We start from the raw sequence: 26656 nt of genomic DNA on the forward strand, positions 1-26656 counted from the left end.
CAGCAGCATGGAACCACTCTGTGCTAGCAGTCAGGAGGAAGCACAGCAGGCTGGAAACATACCAGTGCTTGACAGATTGCTGTCACTGGGATCAAGCTGCCAGGCCTTATCTCAAGGGGAAAAGCTACAAATACGTGTTTCCCAGTGTTGTCACAAGTTAAACCACTGACAGATACCGGGCAAGGGGACAAGAGGAATGGCTCCTGTCTTATCTTTGCCACTGTAAGTTCCTGAATTAAAAGCAGAGAAGAAACACAGACCTGTTTAAAAAAAAATAAGAAAATAAAAAAAAAAAAAAAAGAAAATTAAGAGTTACGAATTCAGGTGGCTTTTGGAGTGGAGGAGAGGAGGGGTCTCTGGACTGATTTCTACATAGTTGCCTGGACCTCAATGGCCTAATACTCTGTTTGTATAATTTTACTCAGCTGGACTACTCCTACACTTGGTATTTAGATATGCCAGCTGCTTGCCTAGGCTGAGAGGGGTCTGCTGCCTTCTTGCATGCAACAGATCAGGTTGGCCTAAAAGATGCCCAGGACATCCCCAGCTTACTGCAGCTCTTCAGCTTCTATTGACTAGAAACACGCCAGTCTCTGGGTGCCTGCTCACCATACACACAAACTTTGGTGGTTTTGGCTTCAATCATTTCCCACATAAAGGGACCTGGAATGCCCTGAGCACTAGTGAAGATGGATTCTGTTTCAAAGACCAGAGGGAGACTCAGAAAAGCACAGACTAAGGCAAGAACTGCTTCAAGCACAGCGACTTCTGTACATGCTGTGGAAGCCCGTTTGAGCCTAGAAGGAACCTCAAGGGAACACAATTACTTCAGTCCTGATGATACAAGTGTTGAAATAGTTTATTTCCCTGAGGAACCTAAAAGAGACTGTGAGGCCAGCCTCTCCAGCAGAAGCAGTTGAAGTTTTACTGTCGACTTAATGGAATAGCTTCTGCTCTGTAACATCATCCCTCCGGCTTCAAAGTGATTCGCTTGGCTCATGCAAAACAAGCTGCCTTTTGCACACACACAGCCTCACACAGCACACTCTCCTCCTCATCCCCTCCCACCTCCCTCCAGCACCACCCCCTCTGCTCTTCTTCAGTTGGGAAACCACCAGGGAGTCAGTTTTATTGCACTAAGAGCAGTGCAAGGCTCTGTAATGAGTTTATCCACCTAAAGTGTCACCGTGAAGTTTGGACTGGAGGGCAGTCCTGCTCACAGTCTCATTTTAGACATTTCAGGCTCTAACAGGCCTTTCAATACAGATCCAGGAAACAAAGTCTTCCATCCCACAACCTGCAGCCTTCCCCAGTAGAGGACACAGTGGGCCTTTACAAACACAGGAACAGGTGCTTGAGTGGATAAAGCCATGGAGACAAAGAGATGTCTGAACTGGGCCTTTTTACCTAGGCTCAAGGCCTTTGATTAGATTAGCCACACCTTTGCAGGGAAATCAACTGTTAATCATTTACTGCAGTGCCAGCAACTTCTGTGCCACCTCTACCAGTCTCCAGCTGCAGCAAGGGGGTCCCTCACCACTGGCCAAGATCTCTTGGAGTTGGTGCAGAGGAGGTACCAGAGGAAAGTCCTACTACAAACACAACAGCTGCAGGTATTTATAAAATCTCATTCAGCTCTCCTGTTTCAAGAGATTAAACTGTTGTTAGCAGTGAGACAGGAACTTGCCAGGGTGTACAGTCACAGGGGGTTTCTGCCTTGGGGTCTACAGAACTGGTATCTAGGCTGATTCCTTCTTAAAGGCAAAGGAAGCTATCCAGAACAGCTTTTGCATCCTGTGTGGTGTTGGTTAGAGAAGGGGCAGAGTGATCTGCTATCCTTCCAGAAAACAAAGCATGAGCTGAATATATTTAGCTGCTGAGAAAGAAACAAAAGCTTTTGCAAACTGAAGTGTGAGCCTGTCATCCCAGTCAAATGCGACTTGCTGTGGATGAAACCCTTTAAATGCCTTATCTTCTTCCTTACAATATTAAGATACAGACATACACAGGTTCTCAAAAACAACAAAGATCGCTTCCTGTATTATGTCTGCACAGTCATATTTGAGATAAAGTGTGAGAAAGAATCCATCCTTTCCCTTGAGAACCAAGAAGCTTTAGTAAAACCACAAGATGCTTACAAAGAAATGCTGGATGTTCTTTAGAAAGCTGATAGCCAAGTCATTATGCAAAGAGTCAGTGCAAAAGCCAGTCTGGAGAACCCACTGAGATCCTAGCTTAAATTATTGCTGCACCCAAGTACTTGATGGGAGGAAAACTTAGGCATCAATTGCAGAGTAACAGAAAGCATTACTAAAGCAAAGCCTGTAACAGGCTTTTTTTTTAAACACAGCTAGACTATCCCAAGTCCTGTGATTGGCTTTTTGTTGTGTTTTTTGTTTGGTTTTAAATAAGTGTTCATTTAATCTCCAGTGTGATCTGGAGTTTAAGTGCCCAACTCCTTTTTGGAGATCTTTCCAATGGTTATCAAGCAAGTTCTCCCACTTGTCTTTCATGTACAGGCTGCACACTTGCAGAGGTGAAGGGTTCATGCTGAACATTCTGGGAGAGAATTATCTGTATTGTAAAAAATATTGATAAACTATGATTAAAATAAATCTCAACTGTCAAAATCTTGTAAAGCCAGAAGGTTTCCCCTTTACACCTCTGTAGATCTGATTGTGAAACCTGCCTCAGCTATCTTTCTTTTGGTTTATGCCCCCACTTCTGTGAAGGATGATTCTCTCTTTGGAAGAGGGATGCCTGCAGGCACAGACAGCATGCATGCTTATACTGTTTTCAGGACTGTGGCTCAGCATAGAGAGGATCCACAAACATCTGATCCTGTTCTTGTTTACCTCCAGCAGGATGGAAGCCACCATGTCACCAGAAGAAGAGGCAACCTCAGTTCTGGAACACGTAAAGGCAACAGTTATAACAAGTGACTGGGATCTTGGAGGGCTAGTGGTGATTGGCATCTTCTGTCTTGTTTTTGTGGCTCTCCTTTTATTTGCTGCCATCTTTTGGTGCTGCTCATCTCCAAGGCACAAAAGGAATGGGGCATAAACAGCGAAGGGTAGATGCAGTACTTTGAGCCCTACAGCTCAGCTAGAACCAGCCCAGCCACAAACTGACTGTGCTGCTCATAGAAAGCTTTCTCCTCTCCTAGGGTGTTTTTTTCTCCCCATGCACTTTCCTGCATCAAGAGCAATGCACCAATGCCAGCAAAGTTATTCTGCAAGTCGACAGCAACTCCCTACAAGGCACTCTGCATTCAGGAACTGCATGCCTAGCCAGGTACCAACGTCAGCTCATCTCAGTCTGATTTTCATCCTTCAAGCAATACCACCAGTTAGAGGTGACAGGCACCACCTAACACTGATACAGATGTCTTCTGCTGCTGCACGGACATGGTTTTGTTTTTTTCCATCTTGCAAATGAGCAACATGAAATTCTGAGCAGCAAAAGCTTTGTCTAAGTCCACTCTCTGAAAGGAGTTTCTATCCTTGTTTTGTCATGCTCAGGCAACAGCCTAAATATACTATGCAAATCCTGCTTGCCAGTACACAAGTCTGTCTTCATTTGTTCTTATTTAGAACCTTGCAAGGTCGGTGTTTCAGGTTTGCTTTCACTGTTTGGGCAGTGAAAAAAACCCCATTAATTCAAAATCCAATGAGGCATCCCTTTACATAGCATCTCAGTCTCCTGTACTGTTATCTGAGCAGGGAAGCCAGTCAGTAGTGCTGCAGTGTGGCATGTTATACAGTAGGAAGAATGTACCAAGCTGAGGGAAGAGAAAGCCTGGGAGATGTGCAATTTCTAACTAGGTCAGTGATATTTCCCTACATAAATCTCTCTCATGTACTCAGTGAAATCCTATTATACTTACTACTTATATGAGGAAAGAAGAATGTTTTCTCTCTGTCCTTGCTCAGTTGTTTTTATAAATATATATAAAGCACCTACATATATATCTCACCTATCACCATACTGATAAACATCCTTTGGAGCCACTCTGATGGCAGAGGGAAGAACAGGAGTCAGCCTGTCAGTACCTCAGTGCTGCTGCTTCCCACCAATTTAAAATGAAAACAAATAAAAAAGCCACAAGACTTTGCTGCCAGCTTGGTTGGCTGGTGTTTAATGCTGCTGCTCTGTCAGGGTTGGAGGGAGATCTATTGTGAATGGCAACAGTTTGCACTGACTTCTCCAGCTGTGCTGCAGAGCACTCATTGAGCAGAGCAACTCCAGAGAAAGCCCTCAGTCCTCACTCCACATAGTGGTCAGGCTCTTCCCAGCACGCATGATGTGGGAGATACTGTAAGGTGGTTGCATGGAGCCTACCTCACACCCTTGCTGGGACACCCCTGGAATGTCCTGTGACTGGTTCTGGCTTGAGCAAGGTTAGTTTAGTGATCCCAGCCCACTTTTTGGGGCACTAGTGTCCATTCCAAGAAACGGAATGAGTTAGTCACAACTAACTCTACTGTTAACTAGCTTAGCAACCAAGGAAAAACCTGAGGTGAGCATCTAACCAGGCATCCACAGCTGCCTCAGATTATACAAAACCCAGACACAAACAGCCATCGGGCCATTCCTGCTGCGAGCTGGTAAGACACACCTGGAGGAGCAGAGCTGCTTGGCCAAGTACATGGATTAAACTCTTAAAGCAAGAGGCCTCCAAGTAGCTACTTCCCAGAAACACCTTGACTTTGGGCAAAGAAGTGTTCACACAAGTGCCCCAGGACTCACTGATGTGCCATACTTCAGTACAAGCAAAACCTTCCCACTGCAAACCCCCATAAAAAAGGGTTTGTTTACCAAACATGATCACAAGGAGAGAACATGCCCACCAAGAGAAGTATGTGCTGCATTCCAAACACTGAAAATGCTGCCCTAGACACAGGTGTGAAAAATGAAACAGAATCCAGACTTGAAGGCAAGGCAGATGTTGTCCATTTTCAGTTAGTAAACACATACTGCTCTCTTACTGACAAAATTACAGCTTTGATGTCTTATCCAGCACAGAATAGCAATTAGTACAATTACAAGTCATGAACTAAACCTGAACAACACACCTTGTGGTTGCTAGTCTGTGTTTATTTAGATTGGGCATGTCCACAATTTCAGCCTGTTTCTGAAACACTCTGAACACCATCAGGTCCTCCTAAGGTCAATGAGAATCACAGGTACCTCATACTTTGCAGAGTGGAGCCCCTGAGATTTAAAGAAGCATTACATCTAAATGCTTCCATCCCATGCTGATTAGGCTGCCTGTCTCCTTAGAAGAGAGACGATGTGGTGAAGGAGGAAAGAGTCAAAACAAAAGCAAATGTAACTAAGCCAACCCATCATCCAAGATAGAAGGCTTACAGTGTAACAGCACTATGTCACTTGGTCAGGCTCCAAGACCAATATCTCAGTTAACTCGGAGTGAGTGAGAGATATCTCAGGGACACCTTCCTCAATGCAGACTGCAAAATATCATGTGATTCATCCAGTATTTTCTTTTTCCTGGACATGCAAGATCTCAGCCATAACAATGCCTCAGAAGAGGTAGGGCATAGGATAGGAACATTAAACAGAGTTTGAAAGACGTGTACTCACCCCAGCTCCTCACAGAAGTTCACAATGGCATCAAAAGCTGTCATCACAGCTTTGTCAGATTCTTTTAAGGTGCCTTTTTTTTCCTGAAAGTAAACAGAGACAGTAACTATAGTCTTCAATTTAAATATCAACAGATAAAGTAACTCTACTGATGACCAAATCTGATCAATATTGCAAACAGATACAGACACCATGCTCTCTCTGCTCCACACTTCACTTGTGCCTCTCTAATAAAGCTGGACCTGGCAGCCCCTTCCCTTCTGCTGTCCCTTGAAACAGGGGTACAGACAGCTCTAGGGCCAGAAAAACTCATTTCATCTTTGCAAACTCAGAGGTCACTGCAGGCAAGATGCAAACCAGACTGGTGCAAAGACAGGTAGATACTATTCAGCAGCTCTTACTTGGATCTTAGAGAGCTCCTTCTTAATGAGAAAGCTGACTTGATCCCGGTCGTTCCTTGAGTAATAAAGGCGGCAGCAGGATGGCTTCCCATCTCTCCCAGCTCTGCCAGATTCTTGGTAATATCCAGCCATTGACTTTGCAATATTCCAATGGGCAACAAATCTGCATGAGGTAAGAACAGGAAACATAAGGCTGCAGGTTTCCCACATCACTGCGTGTGAGATTGTGGTGGGTTTGGACACCAACAATAGTAAAAAATAGAGCAGCAAAAGCACAAAAGACAGAGGATTTAGCACAGGGAGGGATTTTGCACACAGCAATTTAAGTCTTCTTTACACCTGAGACACAAGGAAAGGAGCAGAGCTATAAGAAAACAAATGCACTGTAACAACACATGAGCAGGATGTCACTCCAAATAGATGGAGAAGAATGAGCAATGGAATATCCCAAACAGCTATGAAAAGTAAGAATAAGGACATTGATTTAAGGTGTTTGGGAAATCTTACCATAAAATACAGCATTAGTAAAAATGTCCTATTTATCTTGTGGAACACGATTTGAACATTACAGAACACAATGCAAAACACCCTGTTTAAGAGAGACATTTCTTTGCCAACAAAGCCTGCATGGGAAATTCTGTCTCACCAAGCTAGATGAGGGCACCCTTCCCAGCCAGCAAATCTGACTGTGAATCATTACTGAACTGTATGCAATCTCTGAAGGAAGTTTTTCAAAACACCACTGCAAGACTGCTTCAAACCTGCTTGCACCTGAATATTCAGTAATTCAGTTTGTACTGGGTGTTGAGAAGATTTTTACAGTACAATAACACTGCCAATATTTCAAATACCAGTCTACCTCCAAACCAGCATGTCCCAGAGGCAGGTATGATGCATATGGGTGTGGCAAAAGATTAAATGACAAAAGCAAGCAAACATGTTTCTTTAAACACAAACACTCCAGGAACTGGCCAGGCAGGAAGCAAAGCCCTACACACTTAATCGCCATCAGGAAGCTTACTAAAGAAACTGGTAAATAATCCCAAGCAAAACTGAATTAGCAGTGAAGAGAGAGGAGCAGATTTCATCAGAAAAAGGCACACCACCTTCCCTTTTGTCCAGAAGAATTACCTCCAGAACTTGTCAGACCTGATCTGTGTGATAACATACGCATGAAGGCTCAGAACTCTGCCAACACAGAGCCAAAGCTACGCAGCAGTGCCTGAGCTAATGTTCTTTAAACTACTAAAAAACATCCTGTATTGAGACATTTTAACTCCATTCCTTGGAAACTAACCAGATTACAAACATGTTTCAACTACATTTCACTCTCAATCAGCCCTACACATTTCAGTTACTCTTTGCCGTTGTTAATGCCTGCTGTCCTGACCAGGGCAGAGAGGTTTCAGCAGATCATTAATTCCCACTGCCATCCTAGAAGACTTCTCATTTCTCTGTTGGGTAACATGCATCAAGCAGTAAAATAATCTGTCATCACTATGGGATCCTGTTATGTGCCAACACTGCCACACAGACGGGAGGATCGGGTCTGGGTGCAGCGTGGTGTGAGTGGCACGAGTTATCCCTCTAAGCAACCACAGCTCACAGCACTAACTCAGCACAGCTACACTGTGGTGCAGGAGCTCTAACACCACAAAACAACTACAGTGACAGTTAGGAGTCCCAGAGGAATAGCAACTGAAAACATATGCAAAGTCCCTGTCCTTGGACTAGAGCTGCATTTCCTATATGGTTATTGCTATTTGTGAACTGCAGGGTTTTTTCCCCATTGCAGTGCAGAAGATCTCTAAAAAAATAAAAAGCTGGCTCTGGCTATTTTAGTAGAGGGTGTATGAATTATTTTAGGTGCAGTTTTTTCCCCCACTGCTTTTTAACAGCAACTGTTGCACCAGGAGAAGTGAAAGGGACAGCTGTGGTTGCATCAAGATGGTTCTTTTTGAAAGCCTGGAGGGTGTGGCAAAACCAAGCATTCCTCCAGTTTCCTTGGATTTAAAGATGACTGTCAAAGAGGAGCTCTGGTGCCTTGTTTTTAATTTCTTTACAAAACCCTTCCAGGTTTGTTTTTACTGCTCCTAAGATAAAAAACCCCAGCTATGTTTCTCTGTGTGTTAGTAAGTGTCTGTCAGGCATTTGAGTCAGATGCCTGACAGTGGGACCCTTCTGACTGCTTGGGTTTCAGTCTCAGGTGGTGCACAACACAGCCTCACACACCTGACATTTGCTTTGTCTACTCCCATTCCAAAACTGATGGTTGCAACAATAACAGAGATCTTCTCCTCCATCCATTCATTCTGGATTGAAGTCCTGTCAGCTGCCTTGAGTCCTGGGGAAGGGAAAAACAGAGAAGGAAACAATAAAAAGGAAAGAAAAAAAAAATCCCAAACAAAACAAAACCCCAAAAAACCCCAACCCACAAGAAGATTTTCTTCCTTCTCCATTTCCCCACTGTGAACCCCTCCCTCCCTAAAACTGGCTGATGTATATACTCCTCTCTGCCCATGTTTGAATTGGCCTGTGACCACATGGAAGTCAGCAGCAGCTGTTTCTATTCCAAAGAGGAAAATTCAGATCCCTCCTGGGACATAAGCAGTTGTTATATTTAGGCCATGCAAGTTCCAACAAAACCAACAGCTCTGGAGCGAAGGGAATGCTGTTCTCTTGGAGGCCCCACACTTCCAGACCTGACATGCTGGTACCAGACACGTTGCAGACCATGCCTAGAAACCTGTTTTCTACATAGACCCAACCTAGGCCTTAAAGATGGTCTGGTTCAGTTCTACCAGCTACCAAGAGGCAGAAGCAGCTTCCAGTACCTGCGTGATACGCCTTGGCTTTCACTCCTCGGTAGCTCAGTTCAATAGCCAGCTGGTCACACACATCCCTCATCCTGCAGTACACAATGCCACAACCAGAGTACACCTGGGCAGACAGGAGAGAAAGTCCATAAGACTGTCTGAAGCCAACCAACAAAGCTGCAGTCATCAGCATGGCAATGACAGGAGGGATGCCTAAAGCTCAGCTCGTCTACAAGCTGATTCCCCAGCAGCTCAAAGATACTGTTGCCACACAAAAGTAAATCAGATATAAAGAGAGTTTCCTTACAAGTCCTAAAAGGCCAAAAATTGATCAAATATGGTGCCCAAGCCTCTCCCAGTAGACACGTGGCAAGAAGCAGTCTCCCTCTGCATTGCAGATAACTCAAGAGCAGAGGCTGGAACTGAGTTGCTGAGAATTATTTTCAGAATTAGTGTTAGAGCAGGAAATTCAATGCGACACTCCAAATGCTTCTTCATTCTCACTGGACTAGAAGAGCAAAACACCATCAAACATACAAGGATGTCCTGGGTCATGACAGAAATGCCAGTCACGTATTCCTAATCCGTTTCTTTTAGACCAAGCCCTTTCTGAGGACACCTCTGAAAGGAACACAGCCTTCACATTCTTGCCCTTTTAGAGGAACTGAAAAACACACAGAAGTGGTTTTAGAGCAACTGAAAAATGTACCTGAGCGTTTTTAGAGGAACTGAAAAAACTATACACAAGCACTTCTGTTCCAGGGACCTCCTCTTTCCCTGCCACAGACCTGTCAGGATGACACCAGCCACATGAAGGCAGATTTTGTTCAGTTTAGCACTCTTCTCCACATGTAAAACCTACCCCAGTGGCGTTCCTCACTTCAAGTGCCTTCAGACAGAAATCCTTCAAATTGGCGTACGGATCAGCCAAGAGGTCTTTGAACTGCACATCGTAGAACAAGTTAGATCTGAAGCAAGGGGTCTTAAAGGTGGAAAGAGGCTGCTTTAGCTTAAGGGCTGCCACAATATCCTCCTGGACCTGCTTGGTGGCGGTGGCTGTCAAGGCAACACAGGGCGTGTTGGGTATGCGGGTGCGCAAGGTGCCCAGCCGCAGGTAGTCGGGTCGGAAATCGTGTCCCCACTGGGAGACACAATGTGCCTCATCGATGACCAGGTAGGACAAGAGGTTTCTGGACAGCAGAGAGTTCAGCACAGGTTGGAAGGAAGAGGCGGCTGCCATCTCTGGGGTGATGTACAGGAGTTTTACTTGGGGTTTCTCACTTGCTAAGTCATCCAGGATGGTCTTCTTTTCCTGGGCAGAAAGCTTGGAGTTCAGAGAGCAGGCTTTGATCTTCAGAGCCAGCAAATGATCCACTTGATCCTAGAGTAAACACAGAATTAAAATCAAATGAAAAGCAATTGGAATGAAAGGAAGTCACCACCACCAAGAAACACTACTAGGGAGATCCAAGTGAGGCCTCAGCTTCCACCTCTGGGCCTGAGTCTAGGGCAACATACATCTACAACCTGGGTACTGAGAACTTCAACTCAGATGCCACTATCTTCAACTGTGAGCATATCTGTCCAGCTCAAACTTCTGACTGCATTTTTGTGCACCCACACACTTTAAAACAGTCTTGTTGCTGCTAGGGAACACCAGCAAGGATCTGTGAAAAATAACCCATCACAGCCACAGTGAGCTGAAACAAGCCACCAACACATCCCAGGATTTACACTATCAAGCTGTCACAGATGGGAAATGAATACCACCACTCTACAATAACAGAGCACATTTCATTCCAGAATAGCTAAAGGATGTTATAAATACTGCTGAGACAGGATGAAACATAAGGATCATGTGAATCACCAATGCAACAAAGGAGTCTGGAATTGAAGCATGCCATGAAAACAGAAAGGCAACATGGTGTCACATCCAGATACGTTCAGATGAACGCTGGACATACAAATTCCACTCCCTGTCCCTATGCTGACCTGTTCACTTGTACTTGAGCAGCACATAACATATCAGGAGACATGAGCAGTCCTGAAAAAACAGCTACCTCATTATTTCACTCAATAAATGGTCCCAGTGATTGATTTAACACCCACTCATCCCTGTTCACAAAGTCAACTCTCAGCCTTCCCTCTAATAAACCTCACAGACCAAGCTCTTGAAGTTTACCTACCCTGAAATACATGATGATCATTTCAGGCTCAGCCAGCTCACCTCAGGGCTTGATGAGAAGACCTCTGAAGGTTCCCTCCAGCTCTGCTCCTTAAGCCTCACTAAGCCCAGCTCAAACTATTTATCTCCCTGACACTTTCCACTTCACCTGCAGATCTTACAGCAGGAACTTCTTTAACCTCCATTTCACTGACAAAATATTGCCCGTGCTGGAGCTTAATTGGAAATCCTCTCACTTGGAACAAATTCACTATTTATAACACATTTCCTGCTCTTAAGTCTTAAAATATTTTCATTAAGACTATGAAGGAGTTTAAAAAGAACCCAACAAACCACAAAACCCAAACCAGCTGCCTACATTACCGGGCATCATGCAGTGGTAAACAGATGTTTTACAGAAGCTTAAGCAATGCTACAGCTGCTCTTCCAGGGAGGTGTTTCTCCCAAAAGGTGATGAAACAGTAGAAAAGGCAAAATAGAGAGGGGGGGGAAGAAAAAAAGACCTCTCAGATGAAAGTGCTCGGGGAGCAGCTCTGACAAACTTTCTTCCCATGATAGAAGGACTGACTGCAACATAAAGACAAATTGATGCCTTCAAAGGCAACTTCATTACCAGAGTTATTTATTTATAGGTATAATGGCAGTTTTCTTCTGGGGAAAGATCCAGTTTGGTACATTTGAGGCACTCTGCTGCTTCTGTGTAGCACACTGAAGGTAGAAGACTAATGGAAAAGGGAGAAAGGCTGTTACAAACCCCACCAGGTTACTGCTAAAGAAGAAAAACCTCCTTTCAGAGAGCTGCATAGTATCATACCAGAGTTACTCTACTCTGCAGCTAAGTTGCAGTCTCTTCACCAATCACCAGGGTAAGGAAAACACACCGAGACATCAAGATGAGAATCCAGAGGGAGGCCAACAGTAGAGACTCATGGACAGCAAGACAAGAGGCAGGTGTGCCTCCAGGATCTCCCAACCCCCTTCACTGACTGCTTTTCCACAGCTAGCAGGAGACAGTTACCTGAATCAGTGCAATCAGAGGTGAAATGACAATGGTGATGCCCACTGCCAGAACTGCGGGAAGCTGGTAGCACAAGGATTTCCCTGCCCCTGTGGGCATGCATACAAAGACATCCTTCTCGCCTGCAAAGACAACAGAAGACAGCTCAAGGCTACTGAGTGCTGGCAAGTTCCCAGGGCTCTGTCTGTGGGCACAATGGCATGTAATCTGTGAGAGACAGCATCCCTGTGCCCATACCGTATGGCATAACAAGAAAACACACTTCATTTTAGGTTCTAAGAGCTTAACAGTACTTTGCATGCCTGCATTTGTTTCCTTCAAAGAATCTCTGAGTGCTTTGTAAACACTTAGGAACAGCCTTACAAAAGTACCAGGAGATACACAGAAACAAAGATAAATTAAACAAGCTTCTTGTGCTGATTGTCTTCCAGACAAGCTGCTTTTATGCGTCTTACAGACCTCCAGTTACCAAATTACCAGCCCCATGAGAAACGTTTACCACATCCTCTTAATGCTTAGCCCAAAAAGGTACCTTGTAAGAACCAAGGGTTTGAATTTCAACCACATAGATAATACCATGTGGTTAGTAACTGTCACTGCACTAAACAAGTTAGGGAGATGCCAGCACATGCAATGTTCATGTCTTAATGTGATGTGTTCTGCTGGCAGAACAGTACTTTTGGGCAGCCTGTAGCCAATAGTACATCTGCACAGCTCCTGGAGATGGAATATTGGAACTATATCCTCAGTGCTGAGATTGACACTGTTCTGATTTGCATGGTGAGACCCGCAGTGGAAGCTGGCGGTTGGCAGCCTCTGTGTGGGTGCTGCCTGTCCAACCAACACCAGTGTGCTGGTGCCAAGTTTAACACCAGCAAAACCATGTTTCTGGTAGTGGCCACATGACCCAGAGATCAAACCACACCAGGAAATCAAGTCTTCTACTGGCATCATCTCTAACACTGTCTACAGCGAGGGCAGGCTTACTCTGAAAAGCATGAATGCAAACAGTTTTGACCTCATCTGACTATAAACAAGTGAGCAGATGCCTCCTGTGGAGATACTGGTGAGATGTACTGTAAGTTTCCTATTTTCTGGTTGATGCAACACTGGAGCTACAAACCAAATGCAAAGGAGAACAGGCAGGGCAAAGCCATGCTCAGAGAGCTTGTGTGCAGCTCCTGCTCCTACGCCACTGAGGCAACAGCAGAGCAGAGGAGGCCCAGGAGGGCTGAGAGAGGCTGGTGGTCCTGCCTGGACCAGGTGATGAGTCTCCTCAAAACAGGTCCAACTCCTGCAGCACCGCCCTGACCGGGCAACGGAGAGCCAGCCACGTGTGGTGCCTGCCCGATGCTGAGCCTCACCTCTCGCCACAGTCACGGTCGCGCTTTCCTGCAGGGACGTCTTGAAGGCCTCAAACCCGAAGACCTTTCGCAGCGTTCTCCGGACCCTGCCCTCCAGGCCCGGGGGAGTCGCACCGCTCATCTTCAGGGAGGCGCAAACAGCGGCGGGAACAGCCGCCAAGCCCCAGCACCGCGCTCCTGTCTGTGGCCGGGGCCGGCCCCCGTCGGCCTCACAACCTCCCACCCGGCCCCCGCCGGGCTCCCCCCGGTTTTAGCCCCCGGAGGGCGCTGTCCTCTCCGGAGCGGAGCCCAGTGCCGCTTACCGGGGGAGTGACCCCCGCTGCGGCCTACCCGCGGGGCGCGGGCCGGGAGCTGAGGGGGAACCCCGCTGTCCCCGAGCCCGCGAGCAGACCGGGCCCTGCCGCCGCCTCACGCCCCTTCACCTCCCGCCGCGACCGGCCCCGTCACGCTCTGGCAGGGCCGGCAGGTGCTGTGACGGCGCTGAGTGATGACGTCAGACGCACTAAAGACGGCTTAAAGGGCTGGCCTCCCATTATAAAAAGGCCGCGCTCCTCTTAACGCTCCTTCCCCACCCCCCCGCAGGGACCCTGCCCCGCTCCGCCGAGGAGTTTCTTCTCCCGCCCCGCCCGGCGCCGGAGCTCTCCCGGTTTAACGGCAGCCCGCGGGAGCGGGGCGGTGTTGCTATGGCGACCGGGCTGCGCCTGTCATCTCCCCGCGCCGGAAATCCGCCGTGGGGGAAGCGGAAGATGGCGGCGGCGAAGCGGAGCGTCCTCTCCTCGTTGGCGGTTTATGCCGAAGATTCAGATCCGGAGTCGGACAGCGAGGCCGGGACGGCGGGAAGCGATGGGGGAGCGGCTACGGGTGAGGGCAGGGAGGCGATTGGGGAAGGCGGCGGCCCGGCACCTGCGCTCTGCGAGGGGGAGGCCGCGCTCGCTGCCGCCCCCCCCCCCCCCGCTTCCCCCCCTCACACGGTTTCCTTTCCCCTTCCGCTGCAGGAGAGAAGGGGGGTCTGGTCTCGGTTGGGTACGGAGATGACGACTTCACCCGCCTGGACGGGGACGAGGACGGGTACGAGGAAGAAGATGACGAGAACAGCCGGCAGTCAGTAAGTACCTCTCGGCGCTGGGCGCTTGTCCTGAGCCCTCCGAGGAAAGTCCCTGGCCGGCGGCTCGTGGCACAGCCCGCAGTGTCTGGCTCCCAGTGTGGGTTTCACAGCTTCCCCAGTACTTCCCTTTGCTTTCTTTTCAGCTAGATAGGTTTTGCCTCAAAATCCACCAGCACCTTGGCCCAGCTCATCTTGCTTGTGACTGTGTTGGTGCTGTTTGACTCTCTGGTATGAGCCAACAGCCGTGCTGGGTGGGGAGTGTTCTTTTAAGTGTAGCTAATGTGTATGTATGAGAACCTCATCAGAGAAACACTCTGTTGCATGGTCAGCTGGAGGCTTAAAAAGAATATAGTTTTGTGGTGTCTTAAGGTATTTTTTTTGTGTATCAGCCCCCTCACTGCATCAGCTGTCGTGATGTAACCGTGTCCCCTGTGTGTGAGTAGCCTCTGTTTGTCATAGGAGTGTGTATACACATACACATGTCATAGGCATGTGTCTAGCACCACCTGAACCCTGAGATAACTGATGTGTTGGGAGGCAGGGCACATAGCTCACTGCTTGTGAGTCCAGCTGTGATACACAAAAGGATATGTAGTTCTGTCACATGTCTGTGGAGAAAAGTAAGTCTTGGGGGACAGTTTCTAGTCCCCTTTCTTTCTCATCAACCTTTTGCTTACCACAACATTAAAAATATGTTATTTTGTCCCTGTTCTGGTGTTCTGGCTATTCAGTAGGGAAAAGCAATAAGGTTATGTTACTATAACCTTTCCTTATTGAATTCTTCTTTGTGTGCATTACATCAATCTCTTATGAGACACTCACTGTTTCTGCCATCTGTTTCCCAAGTAGCAGACAAGAAACTTGTCTGTCTCGTTCTTGCTTTTGGTTTTGCTCTCTGAGTGACCAGAGGAGCTGCAAGCAATAGCACTCAGGGTCTGCCTCTGGCTAAACAAAGTGGTGATGCTTCTTTATTGCTTTAGTGATTCTTCTTTATATATCCAAAACTTCTGGACCCTCCTTCAGTGTTCCTCTTTAGGCTGAAGAAAGCAGTAGGTGTGATCCAGATGCTTCTCAAGGTCAGCTCTGCTTAGCTTGCACTGACAAAGAGGCAGGTAACTGGAGTAACCTTTATCACATGCAGAGTTTTCAGTGCAGGTTGCAGCCATCCATCATCTGGGAGGCACAAGTTGCTGTTCCAGCAATGGTGATTAAGTTGCTCTAGTCTTCAGACAGTAGGTCTCACATGCTTGCAGTTACTATACAGATGTGTGCAGGTTACACAGGCTGCCTTCTAGTTTGTCACAGGAGAGCCAGTATTCTTTGACCAGAATCAAGACCCTCCTTGATACTGCTGGAGCTAGTAGCTGATTCTGGTTCAGTTGCTCTGGGAAAATAGTGCAAGTTGGACTCAGGTTGTCCTGAGCTCTTATCTAAACAACAGCCTGTAACATAAGTGAGTCAATCCCTTGTTCCTGTGTTGACAATTACTTTTATCTTTATAATATAGGTGGGAATGTAGAGGGGAGAGGAATCTCATTTGTGATAAGCACCAAGTTACTTGGTACTGTAGTTCTTTTTAAGTTACAGACTTACTGTTAATAAAACATGGAGGTTAAGATTGAATTATTGGCATATGTGCATTTTTCAGAAAGGTAAGCTGGAGAGTAGCTGAAGTGAAGGAGTTTATCTCACTTCTGTGGGATAGGCATGTCAATTCAAGCAATTAAAACTTATTGACATTATTCTGTGGTTAATCTCTAGCTTGCCTTTCCAGAACCTGCATGTGTGTTAATACTCTGAGGGGAGCATTTTGTTGTGAACTCTTCCTTTTGCTTGTATGTAATCCACTTCCTTGTTGTTTTTCTTTTTGAGGCTGAAACACCTGAGTTCTTGTTTTGGGGCCCAAGTTGAAATCTGTGGTGAAGTTTGGAGGGAAAAAAAACCATTCTGGTGGGTTCACACAACCCATTTCTGTTGTGTGAAAATGGAAAAATGCTTTGAACCTAGCTGGGGCCAAAGCTGGAGCAGATTTCTCACATCTTGTAGAATTTCACACAGGGCAGAATTCAGCATTTCAAACTTTCCCAGGGCAGAAATGTGCCCAGTTCTTTGATTTATTTCTCTGTAGAAATAAAAACTGAGTGGAGTCCATTACCTAAACCTGTGAAATTTGTCAGTAGTTTCCTTCTGTGCACGTTCATGTCCTCTGCAAACGTGGCTACAAGAGCACTGCACAGATAGGAAAGGTGTGGTGTCTGTTGGCATCACCAGATCCATGGAAGTTGGTGCCCTCACCAAGCCTGCATGTGTGTTGCACAGTGGGCCAGCTGTGTGTCCTCTGTGTGTTGCTGCTGTATGCTTGGGACTGAAATGAGTCTCACAAGTGCTGCTTTTTCTGTGAGTACTGCTAAATGGGGCAAGTGTAAAAAGCCCATCTGCCAACTGGAAGAGACAGATTTATCAGGTGACAAACACTTCTCTCTCCACACACACACGCCCCACCCCACCCCCCAGTTCTGTTGCTCATCATCTAGTTTTGAGCATTCAGGAGCTGCATGAGTTTCATGTGGGAACAGCTACTGCTGAGTGATGCTTTTGCCTAAATAAAAGAAAAATCACAACCCAGACAGACACTTCTTTCCCTGACTGCAGGACTGGACTTGTTTGCTGATCATGAGTGGGTGGGACAAAACTGCCTTCCATGGAAAGGGTCTCAGACTACTGCTGGGCTGCTGAATGCAAGCCCTTTGCTGTAAGTGCAGTTACTTGCCAAGCCTGCTCTTTAAGCTTAATCCTGTAAATTCTTGTCTTGTAGGAAGATGACGATTCAGAGACTGAAAAACCTGAGGCTGGTGACCTAAAGGTATTTGAAAGTGTGGTGTGGTGGTGGGTGGGGGAAGTTTAGTACAAGAGGAATAAGTCTTAACAGCATGGCTTGGTGTTTGTTTGTGATCTTCTGTAGTTAGTTTCATGCTTTCCTTTTTGTAGCTGTAACATGTTTTTTACTTTAGTTCTGGCTTCTGCCTAAGGTAGTTAACTGGATAGGCTACAGGCTGTCACAGTCAAGGTTTGCATTCATTAATGTAGTCATCTGCAGTAGGTCTGAGGAAGGTTTTCTGCCAGCATCTCACCTATTTTGCAGTGATCTCAGATGTAATATTCAATACAGAATCCTCTTAGGACCAGTGTTAGTTAGAATACTTTCTTTGTTTAGAACAGCTTAATGAATAAATGATCTTCTGCTCTTTGGGGTCATGAAGTGTGTCAAAATCAATTCAGTGGTTTCCAGCTCTTCCCATCCTTCTGAATGATGTGGTTTTGTAAAGGTTGTATTTAAAATTTCAAGAAGTGAAATAAGATCCCCAGGCAGTGCCTATCAGGAGCAGTTGAATTGGTCTTTAGTACCTCTTGTTTCTGCTGAACAAGTGTTAAACAGAACATGGGAACATGTACCAGGTGAAACGCTGGGAAACAAACAAAAAACCTAATTTCAAACTCTACAGAGAACTGTGCTCAAATATTTCTGCTCATTCTAGGGCCTTTATTTTATCCAGTCTCTGCAAGGCTGCAGACAGTCTCTCACCTTAAGGAATCCAAAAGACTGTGTTGCAAACTGTGGTTCTGTGGAGCATTTGGATTAGGATGGGGCTTTGACAGGACAAGATGGAGGCAAATAAATGTGTGTTGCTTTTCTGTTTAAATGAGCTTCACAGCAGCACCTTCTTCTAGTTTCCACAATATTTTTGTGGGTTTATAGTGATACACAGTTGAAAATCGTGGTAGCTGCACTGCAGCTGGTAAAGTCTCTTGCACCATTGTGTGGACTATCCTTAACGCTGTCAGTATACAGGTAGGAGGCAGTTGGCAATGGAATGTATTGTCTCTTTTCCTTGTTGCAAGAGAAATAAGTTACTTTTTTGGAAGAGAGAAAAAGATCATCTCACTGTTGCACCAGTGTGCATTTCTGAAAGGGCTTCAGGGAGGAGATGGGACATGATTGTAAAAGTAGTTTTACTCGGAGCAGTTGCAAATGTTTCTTATCCTCCTTTTCCACCGAGTGGCAGTGTTCTCCACCTTCTTACTCATTGCTTTGGGCTTACAATATCTATAGCAGCTAGTAAGAGTTGTTATGGTAAAGCCAAAGTGTGGCAAAAAGGGAGGTGCTTGATTATAACTTGCTAAAACTTTGGGATAGCTTTATTTTGTTCTGTCCCAGCTGAGTGCTGTAGATGTTCTTGCTCTATCAATTTCAGGGTTTTTTTTAATCAGAGTCCTAGAAACATGTTTAAATAGGTATCACAGGTTCTTTATATATAGCTAGGGCATTTCCAGGATCCAAATCTGACTGCATGCAGAAGGTAAATCCTTTCAAATGTATAAATGGGGAAAAACTATTGCAATTCATCAGTTAATCACAGTCCTGAATATGCATTCAGCATTTTGTTAGTGTTTGACTCTTTGTACATATGGTGAATGAACTACTTTGAGATTGTCTTGTATAATTGACCAGGGCATTTGAACCAGGTTGTGTGGAGGAGGAGTTTCCTTGTTGCTGGTGTGTCCTGTGATTTGGCCTCACTCTATATGTGGATAGCACCAGGCACAAAACCTCCAGCTGTGGACATGACTGAGAAGACTGAAAGAGGGAAATGATGTAAAAACTACCTGGAAAATTGATGAGGAGAGTGGAATTTGAAGCCTGCCTCAAATATCTTCAATGAGGAGATGGTTTTCTCTTCTACCCTCTGGTTTTTATATTTATCTCCATTTTTTTTCTTGATTCCAGAGAGTTTGCCTTTGAGCTTGGTCAGCCACCTGAAAGCATTCTTCCAGAGCAGAGCTTGGCCCACAGGATTCTGTTAGTGGGGACCTGTGAACCAGTCCCAGAGACTGTGTCCTTGCAGCAGAAAGCAGAATCCTCTTCTAAATAGCAAAGTCAGATACCTTACATCCTGTAACTGCCTTTTTGAAAGTGCTTGAGGGATTCTCAGAAAATGGGAGATTCAAATCTAATTGCACTTCCAAATTTCACTGTGGGAGGATGTGCTCAAGCTCTGGAGCAGGACATATTTGTTAATGGCTAAAAATCACCTCGGGGTCCCTAGTTTTGAGTGAGCAGTGACCAACTGTAAACAAGCAATTGTCTTAAAAGCACTTCAGAAAGAAAACCTGGAAGGGAAAAGAAATGGTCAAGAGAAGCTGTTGAGAGGTGTGATGTTAACGATTGAATCCTGCAGCTGGGCAGGTTCTTTATGTCTTTTCCTTAGATAATGGAACTGTGGGTAAAATACAAAGGTCTTTGTGGAAATGGGTGTGAAATTTGGTGTTCTGCTGGTGGGGGTTTGGATGGATGAGGGTTAACGGGCAGTGAGTGCAAGTTGCTTGGGCTCTTGCCAGCAGCTGGCTATGGTTCCAGCCTTGATGCAGCAACAAGATACAAGCCCTGAGAGCTCACTAAATAAACCAGCCCTGCAGGAAGAAGGAAAATGAACCTTAAATGAAATATTGACCTTGTGCTCTGAGTCTCACCTGAGGGGTTCTATACTTCATATTCTAGTGCTGGATAAATAACAGGTTGCAAGCGTTGATCAAGGACACAGGCCAGCCCTGCAGCTTGGCTGGCTGGAGTTTTCACAGGGGGAAATCATTAACTCTTGGGCTTTGATTGTGATATCAGGACTAGCCAATGCAGGAAAGCTGATAAATCTTGCCACTCCCTTGGCAAGTGAATGCCTCACACATGGTAACAGTTTTCCAAAGCAGGTGGCTACTTTGATGGGTTCTTTTTCTGCTTTGGTTTTAAAGGTCCCCTCTGCATCCTTGTGGCATTGTATCCAGAGGCAGACAAAACAGGATCTAGCAGAAGGGCATCAGATTTTCAGAGGAATACTGTGTTTCTAAGCATGTCTAACTACCACCTCTTAATAATCAAGAGCTCTTTGTTTAGCTTTTATTGATCCAGCATACCTGCAAAGCAATTCTATTGTGTTGCGAAGTGTAGGTGTGTACTAATACTTAGAGGCTTTTGATTGTATTTTTTTTAACTTGCCTACCCATTAACCTGTTTGTTTAAATACCAACACTATCTTGATTTAAGTAAAAGTGGTAAGTGCTAAGAACCAGTAAATGGGGGCGTGTGCAGTAATGTAAACCCTGTAATTAATTCTTATTTTGGTAGGGCACATTAATTTTTCTAACTTCAAGATACATTCATCAAGCCAGATTCTCAAAAGATGCCTGAACATACTCAGTAACTTTCACCTCAACTGGTGAAAGTTTCTTCTTATTAACTGGTTTGCTCTGAAGAAGGGGAAGAAGTGTGTTTGGGAAAAGTTGTATCATTAGAGCACTACTCTTCCATTTAGGTGTTCCATGGCAAGCTCTACAAAAGGACCTGGCATTAGTAAGCTTTAGAAAATAATTGGACTTCACCTTTGGCAAGTTAAAAACAGTGGCAAGTTAAAATTTTTTCTTAGGAAATACCAGCCCTTGATGCTTCCAGCTGTTGGCTTAAAAATTCTGCTTAGAATATGTTAAAGGTCACATAACTGAAAAGCACATGTTGAAACTGCTGTTCCACCCAAAATCATTGCACTCTGATAGCCAAGTGGCTGTGATTAGTCTTGTGGTGGCTGGATCTGGTCAGATAGAACTGTTTGTAAGTGTATTGTAGAAAGGTGCTCCCAGTGTCTCATGAGACACAGAGAAAAAGTCGTTATGTCTTTTCTTTTTTCTGCCTCCCCCCCCACCTTTATGATGCCTTCTGGGTCAGTATTGGCCTCTGTTGGGCAGAACTGGCAAAAAAGCATCTGTATTTTTAAAATGGCCTTGTGTTAAGCATAGCTGTGCTGTCTGTCTCTCTAAACACTTTCAAAGCACAAAGTACATGGTTTCCAGGCCTAGAGTGGTTTGTTTCCCATTCACTCCTCTGTGAGTGCAGCCTGAAGGTACCAGTCAGAAGCACTGCAGTTTCAGATTTATCTTCTTCTATATTCTAGTTTCTCTTTAAAACTATGTCAAAATGCTCTCTGCATTCCCAACTCAGGTTTCTCACCCCCACTTTAGGTTTGGCCCTGTTTTCCAGGGCTCTGAAGGGAGCCAGAGCTGGGCAGTTGAGCAGTCAGCATGACATGCAGAAAGCCTTTAGGGGGAGCAGAGTTAACAGCTTCTAACCGCTGTCCTCTGGGTGTCATGGTGAGTGCTCAGACGTTAAAACAGCTGATAACTGGATCCCATTTTTAACTAGGTGGCTGACCTTAGTTATTGGCAGAGAGTATTGGTGGTTAAAGAGACTTGACGTGCCAGAAATGAAAGAGCATTCAGCATTCACTTACTTCTGTGTCTCCAGCTCTGCCTGCCTGAGAGGGAGATGCTTCACAGCATCGTTGGTCCTTGAAGCTGGCTTACCTACTTTAGAGCTGCTGGCTTCAATCCAGCTCTTGAGCTGTTTGGAAGATGAGACATGTCCATGGACATGCTTGTTCTCTCCTCCCCGCCAGGCATGCATGCTGTGGCAGACTCTTCACTCCTTGCAGTACTAAATACCAGAGATTATTGACACAGGTGTGGCTTGCCTTTCTCCAAAAGAAGAGACAGGCTTTTTCTGTTTGCCTTTAAACTTGAAGAAAAGTCCTTTCTGGAGCTGCTCCCCCTTGCATATTTCACCTGATAAGGGTCTAAGTTCTTCAAGTCCGGTTCTGTTGTTGCAGTTATTTCAGTCTGCTGTACTGAAACAGCCTGTGCTGAATTTGCATGTTGCTGCCTGTCAGAATGAGAGTCTGAACTGTCAGCACAGATGGAGGATTGCCTCAAATACCAACAAATAACTGAAAATAGCTTCTTGCTACCCTGTTCTGGGTACAGAAGGACCAAAATCTGTAAAAACTGTGAGATCATTCATGGAGAAGTGCACATCCCAGTGAGGAGACTTGCTTTACACCTTGCCTCTATTCCACACCATGAAGAAGAATTTTTATCACTATGTACTGTGCAAGAAGTTGGTTTTGTCAGCTTTTCTGAGTGTTGCCTTTGCTTTTGCTGCTGGGCTTAAGATTTCTCCCAGCCCAGCTTTATCTTCTACTCAATTCTGCACTTCAACTCTCTGTAAAAACAATAAAACCAAAGCAGCCTGACTCCTCAAACCCTGTCATGTGGTGCTGGTATTTTACCCCTGAATTCCTGTTTCACTGTAGGAAGCAAAAGTGACTTGAAAGCAGAATTTATGGGCTGTGCAGACTGCAGGGGCTTCAAGTGGAGATGGCTAGGAGCTGTGCTACTGGCTGTACTCAAAGCGTGGCAGCTGTTAACAGCTGGTTTGCACGCTTACACCACAGCACCCTGGTCGGTGCCTGTGCTGTGCAGAGGTTGTACTCTGTGGTCCTGTAAAGCATGTGCCCAGGGTGGTCTGCAGATTCAGCTCTGAGCTCCTAGCAGCAGAGAAGGAGAGGAAGGAGGCAGCCAGCTAAAGCAGGTGGCTTTGGGACCACGGTGCAGTCCCAAGGCAGATGTTAGTAACTCCACCTCCACTCAGAAAGGGAGAGTTCTGGCACACAGTTCCTTGACTGGCAATTACTTGTAACAAATAATCTTTGTTAAATATTGAGATAACATATGTCAGGTGAACAGAATGAAGTTTCAAAGAAGCTATTTAAAGGCTTTTTTGCTATGAATGCAACCTTTCTATAAAGCATTTTCTCACTAAAATGTGTTGGCACATCTTGGTTGGGGTTTTTTTGGTGTTATTTCAATGAAATTAAGGAGAATTTTTAGATTTAATTTAGCTTAAAAGACAGTGTCAGCTACACATGTTCTTTGTTTTGATTAGATGCCTGAGGAATGTCTCAGGAGTTGACTCTTTCCTGACTTGTTTTTCCTCCCCTTTTTCTCTCTGGCAATAGAATCTCAAAATAGGAAGGTTCTTATGGGCTGTATGTAAGAGTCACTGGAAGTTAGATGTATTTGGATTGTTTTTCCTATAGGTGGCTTATTTGTGAGCTGCTGTGCTTCTCTTAGTACCAAAGTCATGTTCCCTATAGTTTTTTCTTAGTTATATTTCTTATCCTGTGCTGGGCACTTTGCCTGGAGTTATGTATCAGAGCTGGCAAACAGGATATGGCTGTAGGAAATGGGCTTGTTTCAAGCTTTCTCTTGGGATTCTCCTCTCTCACAATGTAAGGAAAAAAAGGAATAAAAGCAGTGTACTTCTGTTCCTTTCCTTTCTCTTCCCCAAACCCCAAGCACACCTGACATGCGCTCTGTTTGCTGCCCTCAGTGCACCAATGTTAGACAGATCTGCTGAGCAAGTAATGAAATGGTTCTGGCTGTGCACTTTTGAGTGAGAAGTTATTGCTGTTCTCTTCCCATCATAAGCACTCCTGTTTGTAGGAAAGCAAGAACATAATTGCTAGCATGATCCTTTAAAGAAGACAAAGCAAAATGAAAATGGACAAGATCAGGGGTCTGGAGAAGTTTTTCTCTTGCTGCCTGCATGTAAGCATTTCACCCACTTGCTCTGGCACAGCCATCTTCACTGTCATAACTCTTCTAACAACGTGCACAACATTATAGCATTGTTTTCCATCATACTCAGCCAAAGGGGGCTGTTGATGTATTGGGACTACAGGAGACTGAGTGGTAGAGAAGACAAAAAGTGACAAAAACTTTCTGCTGGCACTTGTTCCAATCCCCTGTAAGAACTGCTGCAGCAGCAGGTCCAGCACTTACTAATGGAAGGACTGCACTGGAAAATTCCCTGCATTAGTGTCTTCAAACTAATACCCTTGTGTGACAGCAGTGCAGCTGGTCTATATGTTTTGTAGCTGTCTGTTTAAATCGGTGTGGAATTTCTTCATGTGCAGGTAATTGGGTGAAATGGTTGGGGGAGAGAAGATAAAATGTTGAGAGGTACTGTGACATCTTCCTAGCTCTTTTTTTTTTTTTTCAATACTAGAAGTCAGCAGGATAAATGAAGTTGTGGGGCTGACTTGGCTGCAAGTCTGGGAATGCAATTGAGCAGTGCCAAGTCTGGCATCAGCTACTCCACTTCTTACTATTTGCATCTTATTTAAAGCAGTCAGTTTCTGGTTCAGTGTCTTCTGCCTCCCTGGTCAAACATTTCTTCTAGTTTGAGGTACACCTGCACCAACATATGCAACTGCTCCTATGAGAAACTGCTGGTTGATTTTGTACCTTTTGGTGATGGCTAATGCCAACAGTTATGTTTGATGTAAGCTCTGTACTGGATTTATGGGTCTCGTTTCAGGAAGGATTTAGTGAGCATTGTTGTAAGTCAGTCCATTCTTTCCATTAAATAAAGCTGTTCTGGGCAAGCCTTTCCAAACTTGAATTCATTGGCCTCAGATTCATATTGGTTTTGCTTCCTTCCTTTAAACTCTTGTTCCACACTCTGAGGATTGTGTTTGGTTGTTTTTATTTTCCATGGAACCTGAGCAGAGACTGTTTTTTATGTAACTGAATGGACACACTCTACAACTGAAAAGATGGTCTATTTTACTTCAGCAAGGTGCAAACTTGAGCCAAAATGCAGTGCTTTCCTTACACGTGTACACAACCCCACCCCTTCAGCTTGCTGCTGCTCTGCAACTTCTTATGGTACATGAAAACTCAACCATCCAGCTGGGTTTGTAGCAGTCAGGCTCTTGCAGTCAGGTTCTTGCAGGCAGCATCATCTTGCCCAGGGCTTGAAGGAAGCATTTGAAAGTAGAAAAAATGGAAAACCTTTTCCTGAATGCATGCAGGAGTGGTAACTGAAGAACTGTGTTCTGCTACAGGTGAGCTGACATGGAGAACTGCTCTTAGAAGCACAGAGATTGTGACTAAAGTGAGCGGTCCAGGTAGATGCTAAGAAGTGTGGTGTGTGGTTTGTTGGGGTTTTTTTTTTTAACACTATGTATTTGCCCATAGCAGTTTGCACTCCTTAGAAGCTGCTCTTTGTTAGTCTCTGGATCAGAGAAAAGGAGTCTTTCAGTCCTCTTCCAACTTGGCTCTGAACCACCACAGCATCCCTTGACTCCTTTCAGTGGGTCTGTTGGAGCAAGGCTGTCTGGCTTTAGGGTAGAAGCCAGAAAATCAACTTGCTGAGTGCATGAGAAGAATAAAGTACCTTCCTCCTTTTATTTTTTTTTTTAAACTCCAATCTAGCTGTTCTTAGAGGCCATCATTTAATACTGGGTAACAAAGAGGAAAACAAATGAACACAGGACACTGGGGTTGTATTTCCACGATGGTAGAGAGAATTTTCAGCATCACTTATATGCCCAGGCTGACTGCAAAGTAGAGAGTGTGGCTGCAAAAGGAAATTCAGAGATGCTCACGTACAGCCTTGCAGCAGTTGGGTTTGAGAAAACTCTGCAGGTGTCACTAGTGAAGTCTTAACATTGTAATTCTTCAGTGATTAGGGTCCAAATGGAAATGAACCCAATAAATGATGCCAGTAGCTCTAGGATGCTTGATGTCTGTAAGGATTTTAGATATTTACTCTGATAGAGAGATTTGATATAAAATCCCCTCTGTTTGGAACCACTCACCTCCTTGATTTTTGTACTCTCCATATGAAACACTGATACATCACAAAGCAGGTATTGATGATGTAGTAATCTACAAGAAGGTTATCTTTCCTTGAATGGATACAGGTAAATACTTAAACTTCATTTTTCTTCCAAATTTTCTATTGATTAAATGTGTTTGAATTCCTTTCACACATGGACAAGAGATTTCTAAATATTTCATCCATTTCACAATTAAAAGGTAGCAACCATGCAGTATTTGTTGTACCTCATAGTTTGGTGCTCCTCTATCTCATTCAAGTCCCTATGGGATTAGAGTTGCAAAAAATGTGGTGGTAGTGGTGTGTTAGGTTTTCTTTTAATGCTGTTTTTTCTAATCAGTTCATTGTATTCAACATGTGTCCCAGACTTAAATTAGCTTAAGGGAGTGTAGGACAGTGTGTAGGACAGTTCTTGTGGGTGATAAGGACAGTCTAAAAGCCTTCAGGGCGTTAAGTTCTGTACCTTCAGTAGATATTTAGAAGCTTGAACAAGACTTCCTAAATCTGGCATCTTTGGTCAAGTTGTTGATGCTTGTCTTGCTGTAGCATTAGACAGATGAGTAAATGTGAACAAACACTGTAGGTCATCCCTTTGCT

At 44.9% G+C, this 26656-nt stretch overlaps 2 protein-coding genes across 2 annotated transcripts in view; one reads left to right on the plus strand and one right to left on the minus strand.

The window, feature by feature from the left end:
• Window positions 1–13509, minus strand: part of RECQL5 (RecQ like helicase 5) — a gene marked incomplete at its 5' end in the record, with an annotated part of 37515 nt that extends 24006 nt beyond the window's left edge. Inside the window, 7 exons of the mRNA XM_084273454.1 lie at window positions 5605–5687; window positions 6006–6168; window positions 8238–8349; window positions 8840–8945; window positions 9684–10202; window positions 12025–12146; window positions 13389–13509. Of these exons, the coding sequence (XP_084129580.1) occupies window positions 5605–5687; window positions 6006–6168; window positions 8238–8349; window positions 8840–8945; window positions 9684–10202; window positions 12025–12146; window positions 13389–13509 (1226 nt within the window). The remainder of the gene's footprint in view (window positions 1–5604; window positions 5688–6005; window positions 6169–8237; window positions 8350–8839; window positions 8946–9683; window positions 10203–12024; window positions 12147–13388) is intronic.
• Window positions 13510–14134: 625 nt separating this feature from the next.
• Window positions 14135–26656, plus strand: part of SAP30BP (SAP30 binding protein) — a gene marked incomplete at its 5' end in the record, with an annotated part of 28492 nt that continues 15970 nt past the window's right edge. Inside the window, 3 exons of the mRNA XM_084273458.1 lie at window positions 14135–14249; window positions 14384–14493; window positions 17309–17356. Of these exons, the coding sequence (XP_084129584.1) occupies window positions 14135–14249; window positions 14384–14493; window positions 17309–17356 (273 nt within the window). The remainder of the gene's footprint in view (window positions 14250–14383; window positions 14494–17308; window positions 17357–26656) is intronic.

The sequence above is a fragment of the Gallinula chloropus genome, assembly GCF_964237585.1.
Source record: "Gallinula chloropus genome assembly, chromosome: 20".
Lineage (NCBI taxonomy): Eukaryota > Metazoa > Chordata > Aves > Gruiformes > Rallidae > Gallinula > Gallinula chloropus.